General features: G+C 44.7%; 1 protein-coding gene across 2 annotated transcripts in view; it reads left to right on the top strand.

Moving 5' to 3' along the window:
- The window catches only part of LOC109868726 (contactin-associated protein-like 4), a 205,921-nt gene that overhangs the window by 132,849 nt on the left and 55,838 nt on the right, over positions 1-17,234 (top strand). For both annotated transcript variants that reach the window (XM_020458457.2, XM_020458456.2), the window contains exon 11: positions 10,497-10,603. In XM_020458457.2, the coding sequence (XP_020314046.1) occupies positions 10,497-10,603 (107 nt within the window). The remainder of the gene's footprint in view (positions 1-10,496; positions 10,604-17,234) is intronic.

The raw sequence follows: 17,234 nt of genomic DNA, 5'->3' as shown, positions 1-17,234 counted from the left end.
TGCAGAATACAGGTCGCAACAACGATTGGAGAAGTGTTTAACATCACCAGCAGGCTATCACAGTCATTAGTGCAGAATACAGGTCGGAACAACGATTGGAGAAGTGTTTAACATCACCAGCAGTCTATCACAGTCATTAGTGCAGAATACAGGTCGGAACAACGATTGGAGAAGTGTTTAACATCACCAGCAGGCTATCACAGTCATTAGTGCAGAATACAGGTCGGAACAACGATTGGAGAAGTGTTTAACATCACCAGCAGGCTATCACAGTCATTAGTGCAGAATACAGGTCGCAACAACGATTGGAGAAGTGTTTAACATCACCAGCAGGCTATCACAGTCATTAGTGCAGAATACAGGTCGGAACAACGATTGGAGACGTGTTTAACATCACCAGCAGGCTATCACAGTCATTAGTGCATAATACAGGTCGGAACAACGATTGGAGAAGTGTTTGACATCACCAGCAGGCTATCACAGTCATTAGTGCATAATACAGGTCGCAACAACGATTGGAGAAGTGTTTAACATCACCAGCAGGCTATCACAGTCATTAGTGCAGAATACAGGTCGGAACAACGATTGGAGAAGTGTTTAACATCACCAGAAGGCTATCACAGTCATTAGTGCATAATACAGGTCGCAACAACGATTGGAGAAGTGTTTAACATCACCAGCAGGCTATCACAGTCATTAGTGCAGAATACAGGTCGGAACAACGATTGGAGAAGTGTTTAACATCACCAGCAGGCTAGGCTATCACAGTCATTAGTGCAGAATACAGGTCGGAACAACGATTGGAGAAGTGTTTAACATCACCAGCAGGCTATCACAGTCATTAGTGCAGAATACAGGTCGGAACAACGATTGGAGAAGTGTTTAACATCACCAGCAGGCTATCACAGTCATTAGTGCAGAATACAGGTCGGAACAACGATTGGAGAAGTGTTTAACATCACCAGCAGGCTAGGCTATCACAGTCATTAGTGCAGAATACAGGTCGGAACAACGATTGGAGAAGTGTTTAACATCACCAGCAGGCTAGGCTATCACAGTCATTAGTGCAGAATACAGGTCGGAACAACGATTGGAGAAGTGTATAACATCACCAGCAGGCTATCACAGTCATTAGTGCAGAATACAGGTCGCAACAACGATTGGAGAAGTGTTTAACATCACCAGCAGGCTATCACAGTCATTAGTGCAGAATACAGGTCGGAACAACGATTGGAGAAGTGTTTAACATCACCAGCAGGCTATCACAGTCATTAGTGCAGAATACAGGTCGGAACAACGATTGGAGAAGTGTTTAACATCACCAGCAGGCTAGGCTATCACAGTCATTAGTGCAGAATACAGGTCGGAACAACGATTGGAGAAGTGTTTAACATCACCAGCAGGCTATCACAGTCATTAGTGCAGAATACAGGTCGCAACAACGATTGGAGAAGTGTTTAACATCACCAGCAGGCTATCACAGTCATTAGTGCAGAATACAGGTCGGAACAACGATTGGAGAAGTGTTTAACATCACCAGCAGGCTAGGCTATCACAGTCATTAGTGCAGAATACAGGTCGGAACAACGATTGGAGAAGTGTTTAACATCACCAGCAGGCTATCACAGTCATTAGTGCAGAATACAGGTCGGAACAACGATTGGAGAAGTGTTTAACATCACCAGCAGGCTAGGCTATCACAGTCATTAGTGCAGAATACAGGTCGAACCAAGGATTGGAGAAGTGTTTAACATCACCAGCAGGCAATCACAGTCATTAGTGCAGAATACAGGTCGCAACAACGATTGGAGAAGTGTTTAACATCACCAGCAGGCTATCACAGTCATTAGTGCATAATACAGGTCGGAACAACGATTGGAGAAGTGTTTAACATCACCAGCAGGCTATCACAGTCATTAGTGCAGAATACAAGTCGGAACAACGATTGGAGAAGTGTTTAACATCACCAGCAGGCTAGGCTATCACAGTCATTAGTGCAGAATACAGGTCGGAACAACGATTGGAGAAGTGTTTAACATCACCAGCAGGCTATCACAGTCATTAGTGCAGAATACAGGTCGGAACAACGATTGGAGAAGTGTTTAACATCACCAGCAGGCTAGGCTATCACAGTCATTAGTGCAGAATACAGGTCGGAACAACGATTGGAGAAGTGTTTAACATCACCAGCAGGCTATCACAGTCTTTAGTGCAGAATACAGGTCGGAACAACGATTGGAGAAGTGTTTAACATCACCAGCAGGCTATCACAGTCATTAGTGCAGAATACAGGTCGGAACAACGATTGGAGACGTGTTTAACATCACCAGCAGGCTATCACAGTCATTAGTGCATAATACAGGTCGGAACAACGATTGGAGAAGTGTTTAACATCACCAGCAGGCTTTCACAGTCATTAGTGCATAATACAGGTCGCAACAACGATTGGAGAAGTGTTTAACATCACCAGCAGGCTATCACAGTCATTAGTGCAGAATACAGGTCGGAACAACGATTGGAGAAGTGTTTAACATCACCAGAAGGCTATCACAGTCATTAGTGCATAATACAGGTCGCAACAACGATTGGAGAAGTGTTTAACATCACCAGCAGGCTATCACAGTCATTAGTGCAGAATACAGGTCGGAACAACGATTGGAGAAGTGTTTAACATCACCAGCAGGCTAGGCTATCACAGTCATTAGTGCATAATACAGGTCGGAACAACGATTGGAGAAGTGTTTAACATCACCAGCAGGCTATCACAGTCATTAGTGCAGAATACAAGTCGGAACAACGATTGGAGAAGTGTTTAACATCACCAGCAGGCTAGGCTATCACAGTCATTAGTGCAGAATACAGGTCGGAACAACGATTGGAGAAGTGTTTAACATCACCAGCAGGCTATCACAGTCATTAGTGCAGAATACAGGTCGGAACAACGATTGGAGAAGTGTTTAACATCACCAGCAGGCTAGGCTATCACAGTCATTAGTGCAGAATACAGGTCGGAACAATGATTGGAGAAGTGTTTAACATCACCAGCAGGCTATCACAGTCATTAGTGCAGAATACAGGTCGGAACAACGATTGGAGAAGTGTTTAACATCACCAGCAGGCTATCACAGTCATTAGTGCAGAATACAGGTCGGAACAACGATTGGAGAAGTGTTTAACATCACCAGCAGGCTATCACAGTCATTAGTGCAGAATACAGGTCGGAACAACGATTGGAGAAGTGTTTAACATCACCAGCAGGCTATCACAGTCATTAGTGCAGAATACAGGTCGGAGCAACGATTGGAGAAGTGTTTAACATCACCAGCAGGCTATCACAGTCATTAGTGCAGAATACAGGTCGCAACAACGATTGGAGAAGTGTTTAACATCACCAGCAGGCAATCACAGTCATTAGTGCAGAATACAGGTCGCAACAACGATTGGAGAAGTGTTTAACATCACCAGCAGGCTATCACAGTCATTAGTGCAGAATACAGGTCGGAACAACGATTGGAGAAGTGTTTAACATCACCAACAGGCTAGGCTATCACAGTCATTAGTGCATAATACAGGTCGGAACAACGATTGGAGAAGTGTTTAACATCACCAGCAGGCTATCACAGTCATTAGTGCAGAATACAAGTTGGAACAACGATTGGAGAAGTGTTTAACATCACCAGCAGGCTAGGCTATCACAGTCATTAGTGCAGAATACAGGTCGGAACAACGATTGGAGAAGTGTTTAACATCACCAGCAGGCTAGGCTATCACAGTCATTAGTGCAGAATACAGGTCGGAACAACGATTGGAGAAGTGTTTAACATCACCAGCAGGCTAGGCTATCACAGTCATTAGTGCAGAATACAGGTCGGAACAACGATTGGAGAAGTGTTTAACATCACCAGCAGGCTATTACAGTCATTAGTGCAGAATACAGGTCGGAACAACGATTGGAGAAGTGTTTAACATCACCAGCAGGCTATCACAGTCATTAGTGCAGAATACAGGTCGGAACAACGATTGGAGAAGTGTTTAACATCACCAGCAGGCTATCACAGTCATTAGTGCAGAATACAGGTCGGAGCAACGATTGGAGAAGTGTTTAACATCACCAGCAGGCTATCACAGTCATTAGTGCAGAATACAGGTCGCAACAACGATTGGAGAAGTGTTTAACATCACCAGCAGGCTATCACAGTCATTAGTGCAGAATACAGGTCGGAACAACGATTGGAGAAGTGTTTAACATCACCAACAGACTAGGCTATCACAGTCATTAGTGCATAATACAGGTCGGAACAACGATTGGAGAAGTGTTTAACATCACCAGCAGGCTATCACAGTCATTAGTGCAGAATACAAGTCGGAACAACGATTGGAGAAGTGTTTAACATCACCAGCAGGCTAGGCTATCACAGTCATTAGTGCAGAATACAGGTCGGAACAACGATTGGAGAAGTGTTTAACATCACCAGCAGGCTATCACAGTCATTAGTGCAGAATACAGGTCGGAACAACGATTGGAGAAGTGTTTAACATCACCAGTCTCAGCCTCCAGTATTTATGCTGCAGTAGTTTATGTGTCGGGGGGCTAGGGTCAGTTTGTTATATCTGGAGTACTTCTCCTGTCCTATTCGGTGTCCTATGTGAATCTAAGTGTGCGTTCTCTAATTCTCTCCTTCTCTCTCTCGGAGGACCTGAGCCGTAGGACCATGCCCCAGGATTACCTGACATGATGACTCCTTGCTGTCCCCAGTCCACCTGGCCGTGCTGCTGCTCCAGTTTCAACTGTTCTGCCTTCTTATTATTCGAACATGCTGATCATTTATGAACATTTGAATATCTTGGCCATGTTCTGTTTTAATCTCCACCCGGCACAGCCAGAAGAGGACTGGCCACCCCACATATGCTCTCTCTAATTCTCTCTTTTTTTTCGCTCTCTTGGAGGACCTGAGCCCTAGGACCATGCCCCAGGACTACCTGACATGATGACTCCTTGCTGTCCCCAGTCCATCTGACTGTGTTGCTGCTCCAGTTTCAACTGTTCTGCCTTATTATTATACGACCATGCTGGTCATTTATGAACATTTTAACATCTTGGCCATGTTCTGTTATAATCTCCACCCTGCACAGCCAGAAGAGGACTGGCCACCCCACATAGCCTGGTTCCTCTCTAGGTTTCTTCCTAGGTTTTGGCCTTTCTAGGGAGTTTTTCCTAGCCACTGTGCTTCTACACCTGCATTGCTTGCTGTTTGGGGTTTTAGGCTGGGTTTCTGTACAGCACTTTGCGATATCAGCTGATGTACGAAGGGCTATATAAATAAATTTGATTTGATTTGATTTGACCAGCAGGCCAGGCTATCACAGTCATTAGTGCAGAATACAGGTCGGAACAACGATTGGAGAAGTGTTTAACATCACCAGCAGGCTATCACAGTCATTAAATACAGGTCGGAATGTCTGACTTTAATACTGGGCAAATGAAATCAACCTTTTGTTTCTTATTTAGTGGTGTTTGAATGTGTTGATAAAGTGATGGACATGATTGTTTGACTGGGACAAAGGGCCAATTGCGGGACTGTCCCGCATAATCCTTGACATGGGGTCACTCTACCTGTCTCCTTCAGGGCCCTTGTCAGGCTCAGCTGCCTCTTGAAGACAAACTACAGTTCAGACACCAGTGAATGACGACTAAGAAAACAACACGGTAGCCTACACTGTTGTTTCTCCCGGCCTGCTGTGCCTGTCTCTCAGCCGGTGACTTTTCCACCCTGTGACACGGCTATATTTGTGACCTCTCTGTGATTGGGGTCACGATGAAAGAGGCTTAGCCTGCCGAGGGCTGGGCTGGAGGTGGCATCAGGGCCAGGGAGAGAGGGGGTTATAAGTAGCAGAGGGTGCCTAGCTGTGCCAACCTCCTGTCACCCTGTCTGTGAGCTACTGTGGCGTACTGTCCTGGAGCAGATTCTCTCTCTCTCCCACTGCCCAGAAGGGGATACAAATATATACACATCACACTGTTTAGGGGAATGAGTTTATTTACTTTGTAGATCATTGAAGTCCTTTGTAGGACATTTCTCTTTAAGGTTCTTTACCAGGGGGGGGGTTCAGTGTAGGACATTTCTCTTTAAGGTTCTTTACCAGGGGGGGGTTCAGTGACATGGCTGTGAACTGTAGTGACTTGGAGTCACGTTGAGTACAGTTGGATGGACACAGCGCGTGATGATAGACATTGCAATGATATACACCAGCCAAGTGTCTCTTTGTATTGGATAAACTAGCCAGACCCCGTTCTTTCAGCATCAGACCCCGCTCTTGTCTTGCAGATGAAGACAGACATCCCTAACTCCATTCCCACTTTCCAAATACATTTCAACAATCTCCTCAACCCCTGGCACCGTTCTATCATAAGGGGTTTTATCTGCTGTACCCATCACCCATCACTCTTCACTTTCCATACACGTTTAATTGCAACATTTAACAACACAACAGCGCCTCTTCAACCTCAGGAGGCTGAAGAAATTTGGCTTGGCCCCCTGAGTAACGGCCTCTTCACCCCGCTAACCATCTAGAAGGCGGAGACAGTACAGGTGCATCATAACCTTGGACCGAGAGACTGATAAACAGGTTGTATCCCCAGGCAACCGGCTGTTAAACAGCTGGCCTCCGCCCGGTACTCTGCCCTGATCCTTACACACTGTCCCTAGCCGGTCACCACCCGGTACTCTACCCTGATCCTTACACACTGTCCCTAGCCGGTCACCACCCGGTACTCTACCCTGATCCTTACACACTGTCCCTAGCCGGTCACCACCCGGTAATCTACCCTGATCCTTACACACTGTCCCTAGCCGGTCACCACCCGGTACTCTACCCTGATCCTTACACACTGTCCCTAGCCGGTCACCACCCGGTACTCTACCCTGATCCTTACACACTGTCCCTAGCCGGTCACCACCCGGTACTCTACCCTGATCCTTACACACTGTCCCTAGCCGGTCACCACCCGGTACTCTACCCTGATCCTTACACACTGTCCCTAGCCGGTCACCACCCGGTACTCTACCCTGCACCTTAGAGATTGTTCCCCTAAGTTCATAGAGTCATTGAACACTGGTCATTTTAATAATGTTTACATACTGTTCTACCCTCTTCATATGTATAATATATAGTGTATTCTAACCATGGCTCATCCTACTACTACTACTATATACAGTATATATATTCCGGACTCGTTCTATTACGGCTCACTGATATTGCTTCATTTCTTGTTTTTATTATTATACTATATGTGTTTAGGTATTACTGCACTGCTGGAGCATAAGCATCTGCACATTGGTGTATGTGTTAGTCTATGTAAACTTTGATTTGAGTTTGATTTGTTTGTGAACCGGGCATTGTCAGCCCTGTGTTGTGACACCATTCCTTCATGTGATTCTGACTTGACAGCCATCATTCAGTCAGTGATGGTTGGGACAGACAGGTGTGTGTGTGTGTCTGTGTGTCTGACTGTCTCCAAGTCTCAGAGCTCCGGGCAGTTGACCACCTGAACCCACAATGTCATTAAAGGGACTGTTATTAACAAGAGAATGTTACCTGCCTGCAGGCATTTACATGTGTGCCTGAGAAGAAAGCTTGCCATGTGAACAGCAGGCTGCAGTGAGAGATAGTGTGTGTGTGTGCACGCCCGCGCGTTTGAGAGAGAGAAAGATAATGTGTGCATGAGGCAGCAGGCAGCAGTGAGAGCGTGAGGCAGCCTGTGAAATCCTGTGATTCAGCTCAGTGGCTGTCCTGGAATCAATTCCAGTCAGGCCAGGCAGACGAATGTGTCTCAGGCTGTGCTGCTGGGTTGAGGATGATGGGGACGGCTGGCAGGATGTCCTCCCTCCTTCACATGCCATTTTAAATCTTTATCTGAGAGAGAACAGTGTTAGAAGGCAACGGTTTCATTCTCAGCCTGAAATATGTTCTCTCATTCCGTTTTTGTCGGGAAGGGGTCAAAATCCGTACCCATGTGGCATTTAGAACCTACAGCTACAAAATGCACACACACACGCTACTGTTCAAAAGTTTGGGGTCACTTAGAAATGCCCTTGTTTTCCATGAAAACATAATTTGCAAAATGTATAGGAAATATAGTCAAGATGTTGACAATAAATAATGATTTTTAATTCAAATAATAATTGTGTCCTTCAAGCTTTGCTTTCGTCAAAGAATCCTCCATTTGCAGCAATTACAGCCTTGCAGACCTTTAGCATTCTAGTTGTCAATTTGTTGAGGTAATCTGAAGATATTTCCCCCCCTGCCTCTTGAAGCATCTTCCACAAGTTGTTTTGGCTTGATGGGCAGTTCTTATTTACCATACGGTCAAGCAGCTCCCACAACAGCTCAATAGGGTTGAGATCCGGTGACTGTGCTGGCCACTCCATTATAGACAGAATACCAGCTGACTGCTTCTTCCCTAAATAGTTGTTGCATAGTTTGGAGCTGTGCTTTGGGTCATTGTCCTGTTGTAGGATGAATTTGGCTCCAATTAAGTGTCATCCACAGGGTATGGCATTGCAAAATGAAGTGATAGCCTTCCTTCTTCAAGATCCCTTTTACCCTTTAGAAATCTCCCACTTTACCACCATCAAAGCACCCCCAGACCATCACATTGCCTCCACCATGCTTGACAGGTGGCATCAAGCACTCCTCTAGCATCTTTTCATTTTTTTCTGCGTCTCACAAATGTTCTTCTTTGTGATCCCAACACCTCAAACTTAGATTCGTCTGTCCATAACACTTTTTTCCAATCTCCGTCTGTCCAGTGTCTGTGTTCTTTTGCCCATCTTAATCTTTTATTTCTCTTGGCCAGTCTGAGATATGGCTTTTTCTTTGCAACTCTGCCTAGAAGGCCAGCATCCCGGAGTCACGCCTTCACTGTTGACGTTGAGACTGGTGTTTTGCGGGTACTATTTAATGAAGCTGCCAGTTGAGGACTTGTGAGGTGTCTGTTTCTTAAACTAGAACTCTAGAACTGTTTCTTTAACTAGAACTCTAGAACTCTTAAACTCTAAAGTACTTGTCTTCTTGTTCAGTTGTGTACTGGTGCACAACTGGTTAGCGCAAACTGGTTAGAGCCAGTTTGTGCTGTTTTGTGAAGGGAGTAGTACACAGCGTTGTATGAGATCTGCAGTTTCTTGGCAATTTCTTGCATGGAATAGCCTTCCTTTCTCAGAACAAGAATAGACTGATGAGTTTCAGAAGAAATTACTTTGTTTCCGACATTTTGAGCCTGTAATTGAACCCATAAATGCTGATGCTCCAGATATTCAACTAATCTAAAGAATGCCAGTTTTATTGCTTCTTTAATTAGCACAGCAGTTTTCAGCTGTGCTAACATAATTGCAAAAGTTTATTTATTTATTATCAATTAGGCTTTTAAAATGATTAAATCGGATTAGCTAACACAATGTGCCATTGGAACACAGGAGAGATGGTTGCTGACAATGGGCCTCTGTATGCCTATGTTAATATTCCATTTTAAAAATCTGCCGTTTCCAGCTACAATTGTCATTTACAACATTAACAATGTCTACACTGCATTTCTGATCAATTTGATGTTATTTGAATGGACAAAAAAGAAAGTGTTTTTCTTTCAAAAACAAGGACATTTCTAAGTGACCCCATACTTTTGAACGGTAGCGTATGTGGTAACGTAGGCTACGAAAAGGTATGCATCATGAAACACGTACATCTCCGCACACGTGACTTTTTCATACTGTTTTCAGAGAATGGGAATGCAATTATAATGGTGCCCATTATTCATTTTCAGAACTGACCATTTGAAAGGAGAACATTCCCTTCATGTCAGGAATGGACATTATAATGTCCACCTGTGCTGAACAGTTCTTGAGGATACTTGAGGATAGAGAGGTGTAGATCAGCTCAAGTAAAAGGACACTGAACCAAAAGCTGTTGCGCTTATCTTAAAGCACGGTATCATAAAGGACATAAAGACATATTTATTCCGGGACATTCACAGGACATTCACAGCACGTCAAACAACGGTTGTATTTAATCAGATATGCCTTTCTGAGAAAGTAGTTTGCGGTGACCGTACAGCATTTCCTGTGATACGGCCTCTGCAGAAGTCAGGGCATTCATACTTCTTGCACTTTGCGGAGCAGAGCAGAGCTGTCATGAAGGAAGATGCCGAGGAAGTGAGTTTGTGTTTATTACAGGACCTCCAGCCCCCACCTACCGTCAACCAATCATGTCAATACGGAGCTACACGGAGCCATCCGCATTGTTACAACACATGGCGATGCGGTACGGAGCTCCATTTGGCCTCTGCAAGCCTCCAGAGGCTCCACAATTGCATCCACACCCTCCATAGCAAGCATAAATTGTCTTTAACTCTTGAAAGTGTACTTGAATCCTTCAAAATATACATGCAGATTTTTGACCTTTTGGAAATCTGTGATGAATAAATATCTCTCTTCTCTTTCCAGATGCTCTCCAAGCCATTGTGAACACGGGGGGAGATGCACTCAGTCTTGGAGTACCTTCCATTGCAATTGCTCTAACACAGGCTACAGTGGAGCAACATGTCACAGCTGTAAGAGGCCTTTTCTGTATCGTCTGTGTTTGTTTGTTGTATCTGAAGAATATATGCAGTACATGCCTGTATGTGTCTGTATGACTGGACTGGACTAAGCAGAAACACTGTCAAGAGAATAATGTGTTTGTTCAGCATACATGCACAGTGAAACCGTCCGTTGAATTCAAGGTCAAATGCCTTATCTGTGATGCAGCAATAGCATGCAGCAACACCAGAACCTCGTGGCAAAGCCACACCATAGATAAGGAATTGGACAAAGCCTTTAATGATGCTTCTCTCTCTCTCTCGCTGCAACCCGGGTCATCATAAATTGTGTGGAAGAAGATTAAAACTTGAAATTAAGCCATTTGTCAGTCAAACATAATCACCTCACCATTTAACACGTTCACACTAGAGTTGCGCTGAAAGTGAGGTGGTGGAGACAAAGAAAGGACTAGCAACGATTGCCTCTGTATGTATAATTAGATTTGAGCAGAGACCCAGATCAATCACAGGAAGTGTTTCAGGTGAGGAGGAAGTAAGACATTTACGAGATTGGAGGTGTCATGTGTGACTAAATTGTTAAAGGATGTTACTTATTCTGTTCTGTCTGGAGGGGAGGGTTTGTATTGTTTCAAATGTGTACACACACATCTAATGACTTGCAGGGTACAAAGAAATGTCTGACGGAGACCTTCGAGTCAAAAGGTTGCACAACAAAACAACAGCAGCATTCATCAGTGTGCGGCACAGGAGTTTGGTGGTGGCACTCATTGGGGAGGATGTGGCTCGTGATAATGGTTGGAGTGGAATAGGTAGAATGGGATCAAATACATCAAGGACATCGTTTCCATGTGTTTGATACCATTCCACCGCTCCATTCCGGACATTATTATGAGCCGCCCTCCCCTCAGCAGCCTCCTGTGCTGTATGGGTATCTGTGCTTTATTTCATGAGGGGTCTGTACTATGCCAGGTCAATGTGTTCTAGTTACAGAACAGAAGGGTTTCATAGTGCTGTTCATGGCGACCCACCACAGGGTGCACATTTTGTTCCTGTCCAGAACTAACAAGTCTTATCCAACGAATCACCTTGATTATCAAGCCCTTGATTAGCTGCAAGTGTGTGTGCTGGGCAAGAACAAAGGAAAGAGGGGGGAAATTCTTTAGTGAAGAGGAACACTCACCTGGATGCATCCTCCGGTTAACATTGTTATTATTATAGCCTTGTATTCATTATTTATCAGTCAGTCAGGCCCACTAGCCATTATCCAGGAGCTATTCAGAATTGTATGGACTGGGATACACAGTGTGTGTGTCTGAAATGGCATCCTTTTCCCTATATAGTGCACTTCTTTTGAGCAGGATCCATAGGACTCTGTACAAAAAGAGTGCACTATACAGGAAAAAGGGTACCATTATGGACGCAGTCAAGAGAAACAGCAACATCTGCAGTGATGGGGCCTGCGTTCCTTTGGGACACCAGCTAGCACCCTTTATTCTGGCATGCAATGGTTTTCTGTGTGTTTCCTTTCAAATAATGACGGTGAGCACATCAATAATGTAACAACCTCCGCAACAACAGAACAGACAGCTGGCACACAAAGCTACTGTAGAGGGTAAAGCAGAGTGGAAAGAGAGATGGCCCAAGATAAAGAGAGCCTTTTGCGGTTCTGTGTCTTTGGCAGCATTGCTGTTTGGCAAACACCAACATGCCTCAGTACAGTAGTGTCTTGGAATATAAAAGTTTGTCTTTGTGTATAAGTGTGTTGTGTTGGCACGCCCAACATGCCTAGGTGCCTTAGATTAGAATGTGAAGAAAAATATATATAATAATGATTTGTCTACTATATGTGCATGTTATGTATTCTGTGAGTTAGTTATTCATTCACAAATGTGAATGCGTTATGGACTATCACTGGACAGTCCTTGCCACCCGAAAGCCTCAGCTGAAAACTGTGTCGAGGTTTTGATATACAGTATGGTCCCTATTTTCCTTTTCATGCCAAATCATGTCCAAATCACACTGAAGTATAAAAAAAATTACTAACTCAATTAAGTTACTTGAAAATGATTTGTACAGCATTTTCATATACAGTTGAAGTCGGAAGTTCACATACACTTAGGTTGGAGTCATTAAAACTTGTTTTTCAACCACTCCACAGATTTCCAAACTATAGTTTTGGCAAGTCGGTTAGGACATCTACTTTGTGCATTACACAAGTAATTTTTTCCAACAATTGTTTACAGAAAGGTTATTTCACTTATAATTCAGTGGGTCAGAAGTTTGCATACACTAAGTTGACTGTGCCTTTAAACAGCTCGGAAAAATTCCAGAAAATTATGTCATGGCTTTAGAAGCTTCTGATAAGGTAATTGACATAATTTGAGTCAATTGGAGTTGTACCTGTGGATGTATTTCAAGGCCTACCTTCAAACTCAGTGCATCTTTGCTTGACATCATGGGAAAATAAAAATAAATCAGCCTAGACCTCAGAAAACAAATTGTAGACCTCCACAAGTCTGGTTCATCATTGGGAGCAATTTCCAAACGCCTGAAGGTACCACGTTCATCTGTACAAACAATAGTACGCAAGTATAAACATCATGGGATCACACAGTCGTCATACTGCTCAGGAAGGAGATGCATTCTGTCTCATAGAGATGAATGTACGTTGGTGCGAAAAGTGAAAATCAATCCCAGAACAATGGCAAAGGACCTTGTGAAGATGCTGGAGGAAACCGGTACAAAACTATCTATATACACAGTAAAACTAGTCCTATAACGACATAACCTGAAAGGCTGCTCAGCAAGGAAGAAGCCACTGCTCTAAAACTGCCATAAAAAAGCCAGACTACGGTTTGCAACTGCACATGGGAACAAAGATCCTACGTTTTGGAGAAATGTCTTCTGGTCTGATGAAACAAAAATAGAATTGTTTGGCTATAATGACCCTCGTTATGTTTGGAGGAAAAAGGGGGAGGCCTGCAAGCCGAAGAACACCATCCCAACCGTGAAGCAAGGGTGTGGCAGGATCATGTTGTGGGGATGCTTTGGTCTGGAAGTTAAAGCTTGGTCGCAAATGGGACTTCCAAATGGACAATGACCCCAAACATACTTCCAAAGTTGTGGCAAAATGGCTTAAGGACAACAAAGTCAAGCTATTGGAGTGGCCATCACAAAGCCCTGACCTCAATCCTGTAGACGATTTGTGGGCATAACTGAAAAAGCATGTGTGAGCAAGGAGGAATGGGCCAAAATTCACCCAACTTATTGTGGAAAGCTTGTGCAAGGTTACCCTAAATGTTTGACCCAAGTTAAACAATTTAAAGGCGATGCTACCAAATACTAATTGAGTGTATGTAAACTTCTGACCCACTGGGAATGTGATGAAATAAATAAAAACTGAAATCATTCATTCTCTCTACTATTATTCTGACATTTCACATTGTTAAAATAAAGTGGTGATCCTAACTGAACTAAGACAGGAAATTTGTACTCGGATTAAATGTCAGGAATTGTGAAAAACTGAGCTGAAATGTATACTATGTAAACTTCTGACTTCAACTGTAGGTATTCCTCTTATCTAGGTGGGTGAGGGCAGTGTGAAGTGCAATTGCGATTGCGTTGTCTAAGGATCTGTTGGGGCGGTATGCAAATTGAAGTGGGTCTAGAGTGTCTGGGAGGATAGAGTTGTGTGCCATAACCAGCCTTTCAAAGCACTTAATGATTACAGATGTGAGTGCTACAGGGCAGTAGACATTGTGGCATGATGGAGATCTTGGGAACAGGAATAATGGTATTCATCTTAAGACGTGGGGATTAAAGACTGGGACAAGGAGAGGGTGAAAATAACCGTGAATGTGCCTTCCTGCTGATCTGCACATGCTCTGAGAATGCACCCTGGAATACCGTCCAGCCCTGCTGCTGTGCAAGTAGCACCAGTCGGTAGATCAGCTCTCACACACGTTACGGTGTTGTATTGTCGAAGTGTGGATGGCGTAGCAGTAGGTCGTCCTGTCCTGTCGTGTCCCTGTATATATCGTTTATTTTTCGTTTTCTTACATATTTTCTCCACATATCTCTTTGAAAACATTTTGCTAAACCCTAAGCTTCCAAATACTCTCCTGCAACCCGACTCACCCAATGTAGCTATTTTTCCTAAAGTATTTATATTTACTTCGGGACCCCTCAACTGAAGCTAGCCAGCTAACCAGCGGGTATGCTAGCGGTCTCCAGCTAACCGGTCATCAGCTAACCTGTAGTTCGGAAAGCTCTCGCCTGTTCGTACAACGCGACTTTAACCAGAGCACAACGGACCTATTTATTTTTCATCCCCGGATTCCCACCGCAAACGGAACATCTTTCAGCTGGATTTTTCAGCAACTAGCTATCTAGCTAAACCGCAACCTCGGATTACTCCTGGCTAGCATTTCCACCCACTTAGCTTGAAGCTAGCCCGGCCGTAGCACCTGTGCTACTCCTGAGCTACAATACCCGGGCCCACGACCGGTCTACCGATGTCATCGCATGAAGAGGAATAAACATACTCACCCCATCGCGACGTCCCCCAAAGGCTAACTATCTAGCCCTCGCTATCTCCCTGCTTGCTAATTCGGCCTGTTAACTGCTAGCTTGTCCAGCTCCGGCCCGCTAACTGCTACCTTGTCTAGCCCGGGCCTACAAACTGTTAGCTTGTTAGCACAGGCCTGCTAACCGCCTGAATCGCCGCGTCTCAAACGCTCACCGGACCCATATTTACTTTCTATCTCTTTTGACTTTTAATTTGTTTATACCTTCCGGACACCTGCCTCACCCAATGTGATACGGAATCGCTATTATTTTTTATTTATTTTTAGAACACACTCAAGAACCTCCAGAAGCTAACCAGCTAACTAGCTACAAGCTATTTAGTCATTGTTAGTTTTTTTTAACCTGGATAACACTCGCCAGGCCAGCTTCCCTGCCCCATCCACCGCTGCCCCCTGGACACTGACCTCTTGTCTACATAGCTGATGCACGCTGGAGTGTCCATTAATCACGGTACTCCATTCTGCTTGTTTGTTCTATCTGTTGGCCCCGTTGCCTAGTCTACGCCATTTTACCTGCTGTTGTTGTGCTAGCTGATTAGCTGTTGTCTCACCTACTGTTTTAGCTAGCTTTCCCAATTCAACACCTGTGATTACTGTATGCCTCGCTGTATGTCTCTCTCAAGTGTCAATATGCCTTGTATACAGTTGTTCAGGTTAGTTATCATTGTTTTAGTTCACAATGGAGCCCCTAGTTCCACTCTTCACGCCCCTGATAACTCCTTTGTCCCACCTCCCACACATGCGGTGACCTCACCCATTACTACCAGCATGTCCAGAGATACAACCTCCCTCATCATCACCCAGTGCCTGGGCTTACCTCCGCTGTACCCGCACCCCACCATACCCCTATCTGCGCATTATGCCCTGAATATATTCTACCATGCCCAGAAACCTGCTCCTCTTATTCTCTGTCCCCAACGCTCTAGGCGACCAGTTTTGATAGCCTTTAGCCGCACCCTCATACTACTCCTTCTCTGTTCCGCGGGTGATGTGGAGGTAAACCCAGGCCCTGCATGTCCCCAGGCACCCTCATTTGTTGACTTCTGTGATCGAAAAAGCCTTGGTTTCATGCATGTCAACATCAGAAGCCTCCTCCCTAAGTTTGTTTTACTCACTGCTTTAGCACACTCTGCTAACCCTGATGTCCCTGCTGTGTCTGAATCCTGGCTCAGGAAGGCCACCAAAAATTCAGAGATTTCCATACCCAACTATAACATCTTCCGTCAAGATAGAACTGCCAAAGGGGGCGGAGTTGCAGTTTACTGCAGAGATAGCCTGCAAAGTAATGTCATACTTTCCAGGTCCATACCCAAACAGTTCGAACTACTAATTTTGAAAATTACTCTCTCCAGAAATAAGTCTCTCACGGTTGCCGCCTGCTACCGACCCCCCTCAGCTCCCAGCTGTGCCCTGGACACCATTTGTGAATTGATCGCCCCCCATCTAGCTTCAGAGTTTGTTCTGTTAGGTGACCTAAACTGGGATATGCTTAACACCTCGCCAGTCCTACAATCTAAGCTAGATGCCCTCAATCTCACACAAATCATCAAGGAACCCACCAGGTACAACCCTAACTCTGTAAACAAGGGCACCCTCATAGACGTCATCCTGACCAACTGGCCCTCCAAATACACCTCCGCTGTCTTCAACCAGGATCTCAGCGATCACTGCCTCATTGCCTGTATCCGCTACGGAGCCGCAGTCAAACGACCACCCCTCATCACTGTCAAACGCTCCCTAAAACACTTCTGTGAGCAGGCCTTTCTAATCGACCTGGCCCGGGTATCCTGGAAGGACATCGACCTCATCCCGTCAGTTGAGGATGCCTGGTCATTCTTTAAAAGTAACTTCCTCACCATTTTAGATAAGCATGCTCCGTTCAAAAAATGCAGAACTAAGAACAGATACAGCCCTTGGTTCACCCCAGACCTGACTGCCCTCGACCAGCACAAAAACATCCTGTGGCGGACTGCAATAGCATCGAATAGTCCCCGTGATATGCAACTGTTCAGGGAAGTCCGGAACCAATACACGCAGTCAGTCAGGAAAGCTAAGGC

Source organism: Oncorhynchus kisutch, linkage group LG23 (assembly GCF_002021735.2).
Source record: "Oncorhynchus kisutch isolate 150728-3 linkage group LG23, Okis_V2, whole genome shotgun sequence".
In the NCBI taxonomy this organism is placed as follows: Eukaryota; Metazoa; Chordata; class Actinopteri; order Salmoniformes; family Salmonidae; genus Oncorhynchus; species Oncorhynchus kisutch.
This window is presented reverse-complemented; position numbering and strand designations above follow the sequence as displayed.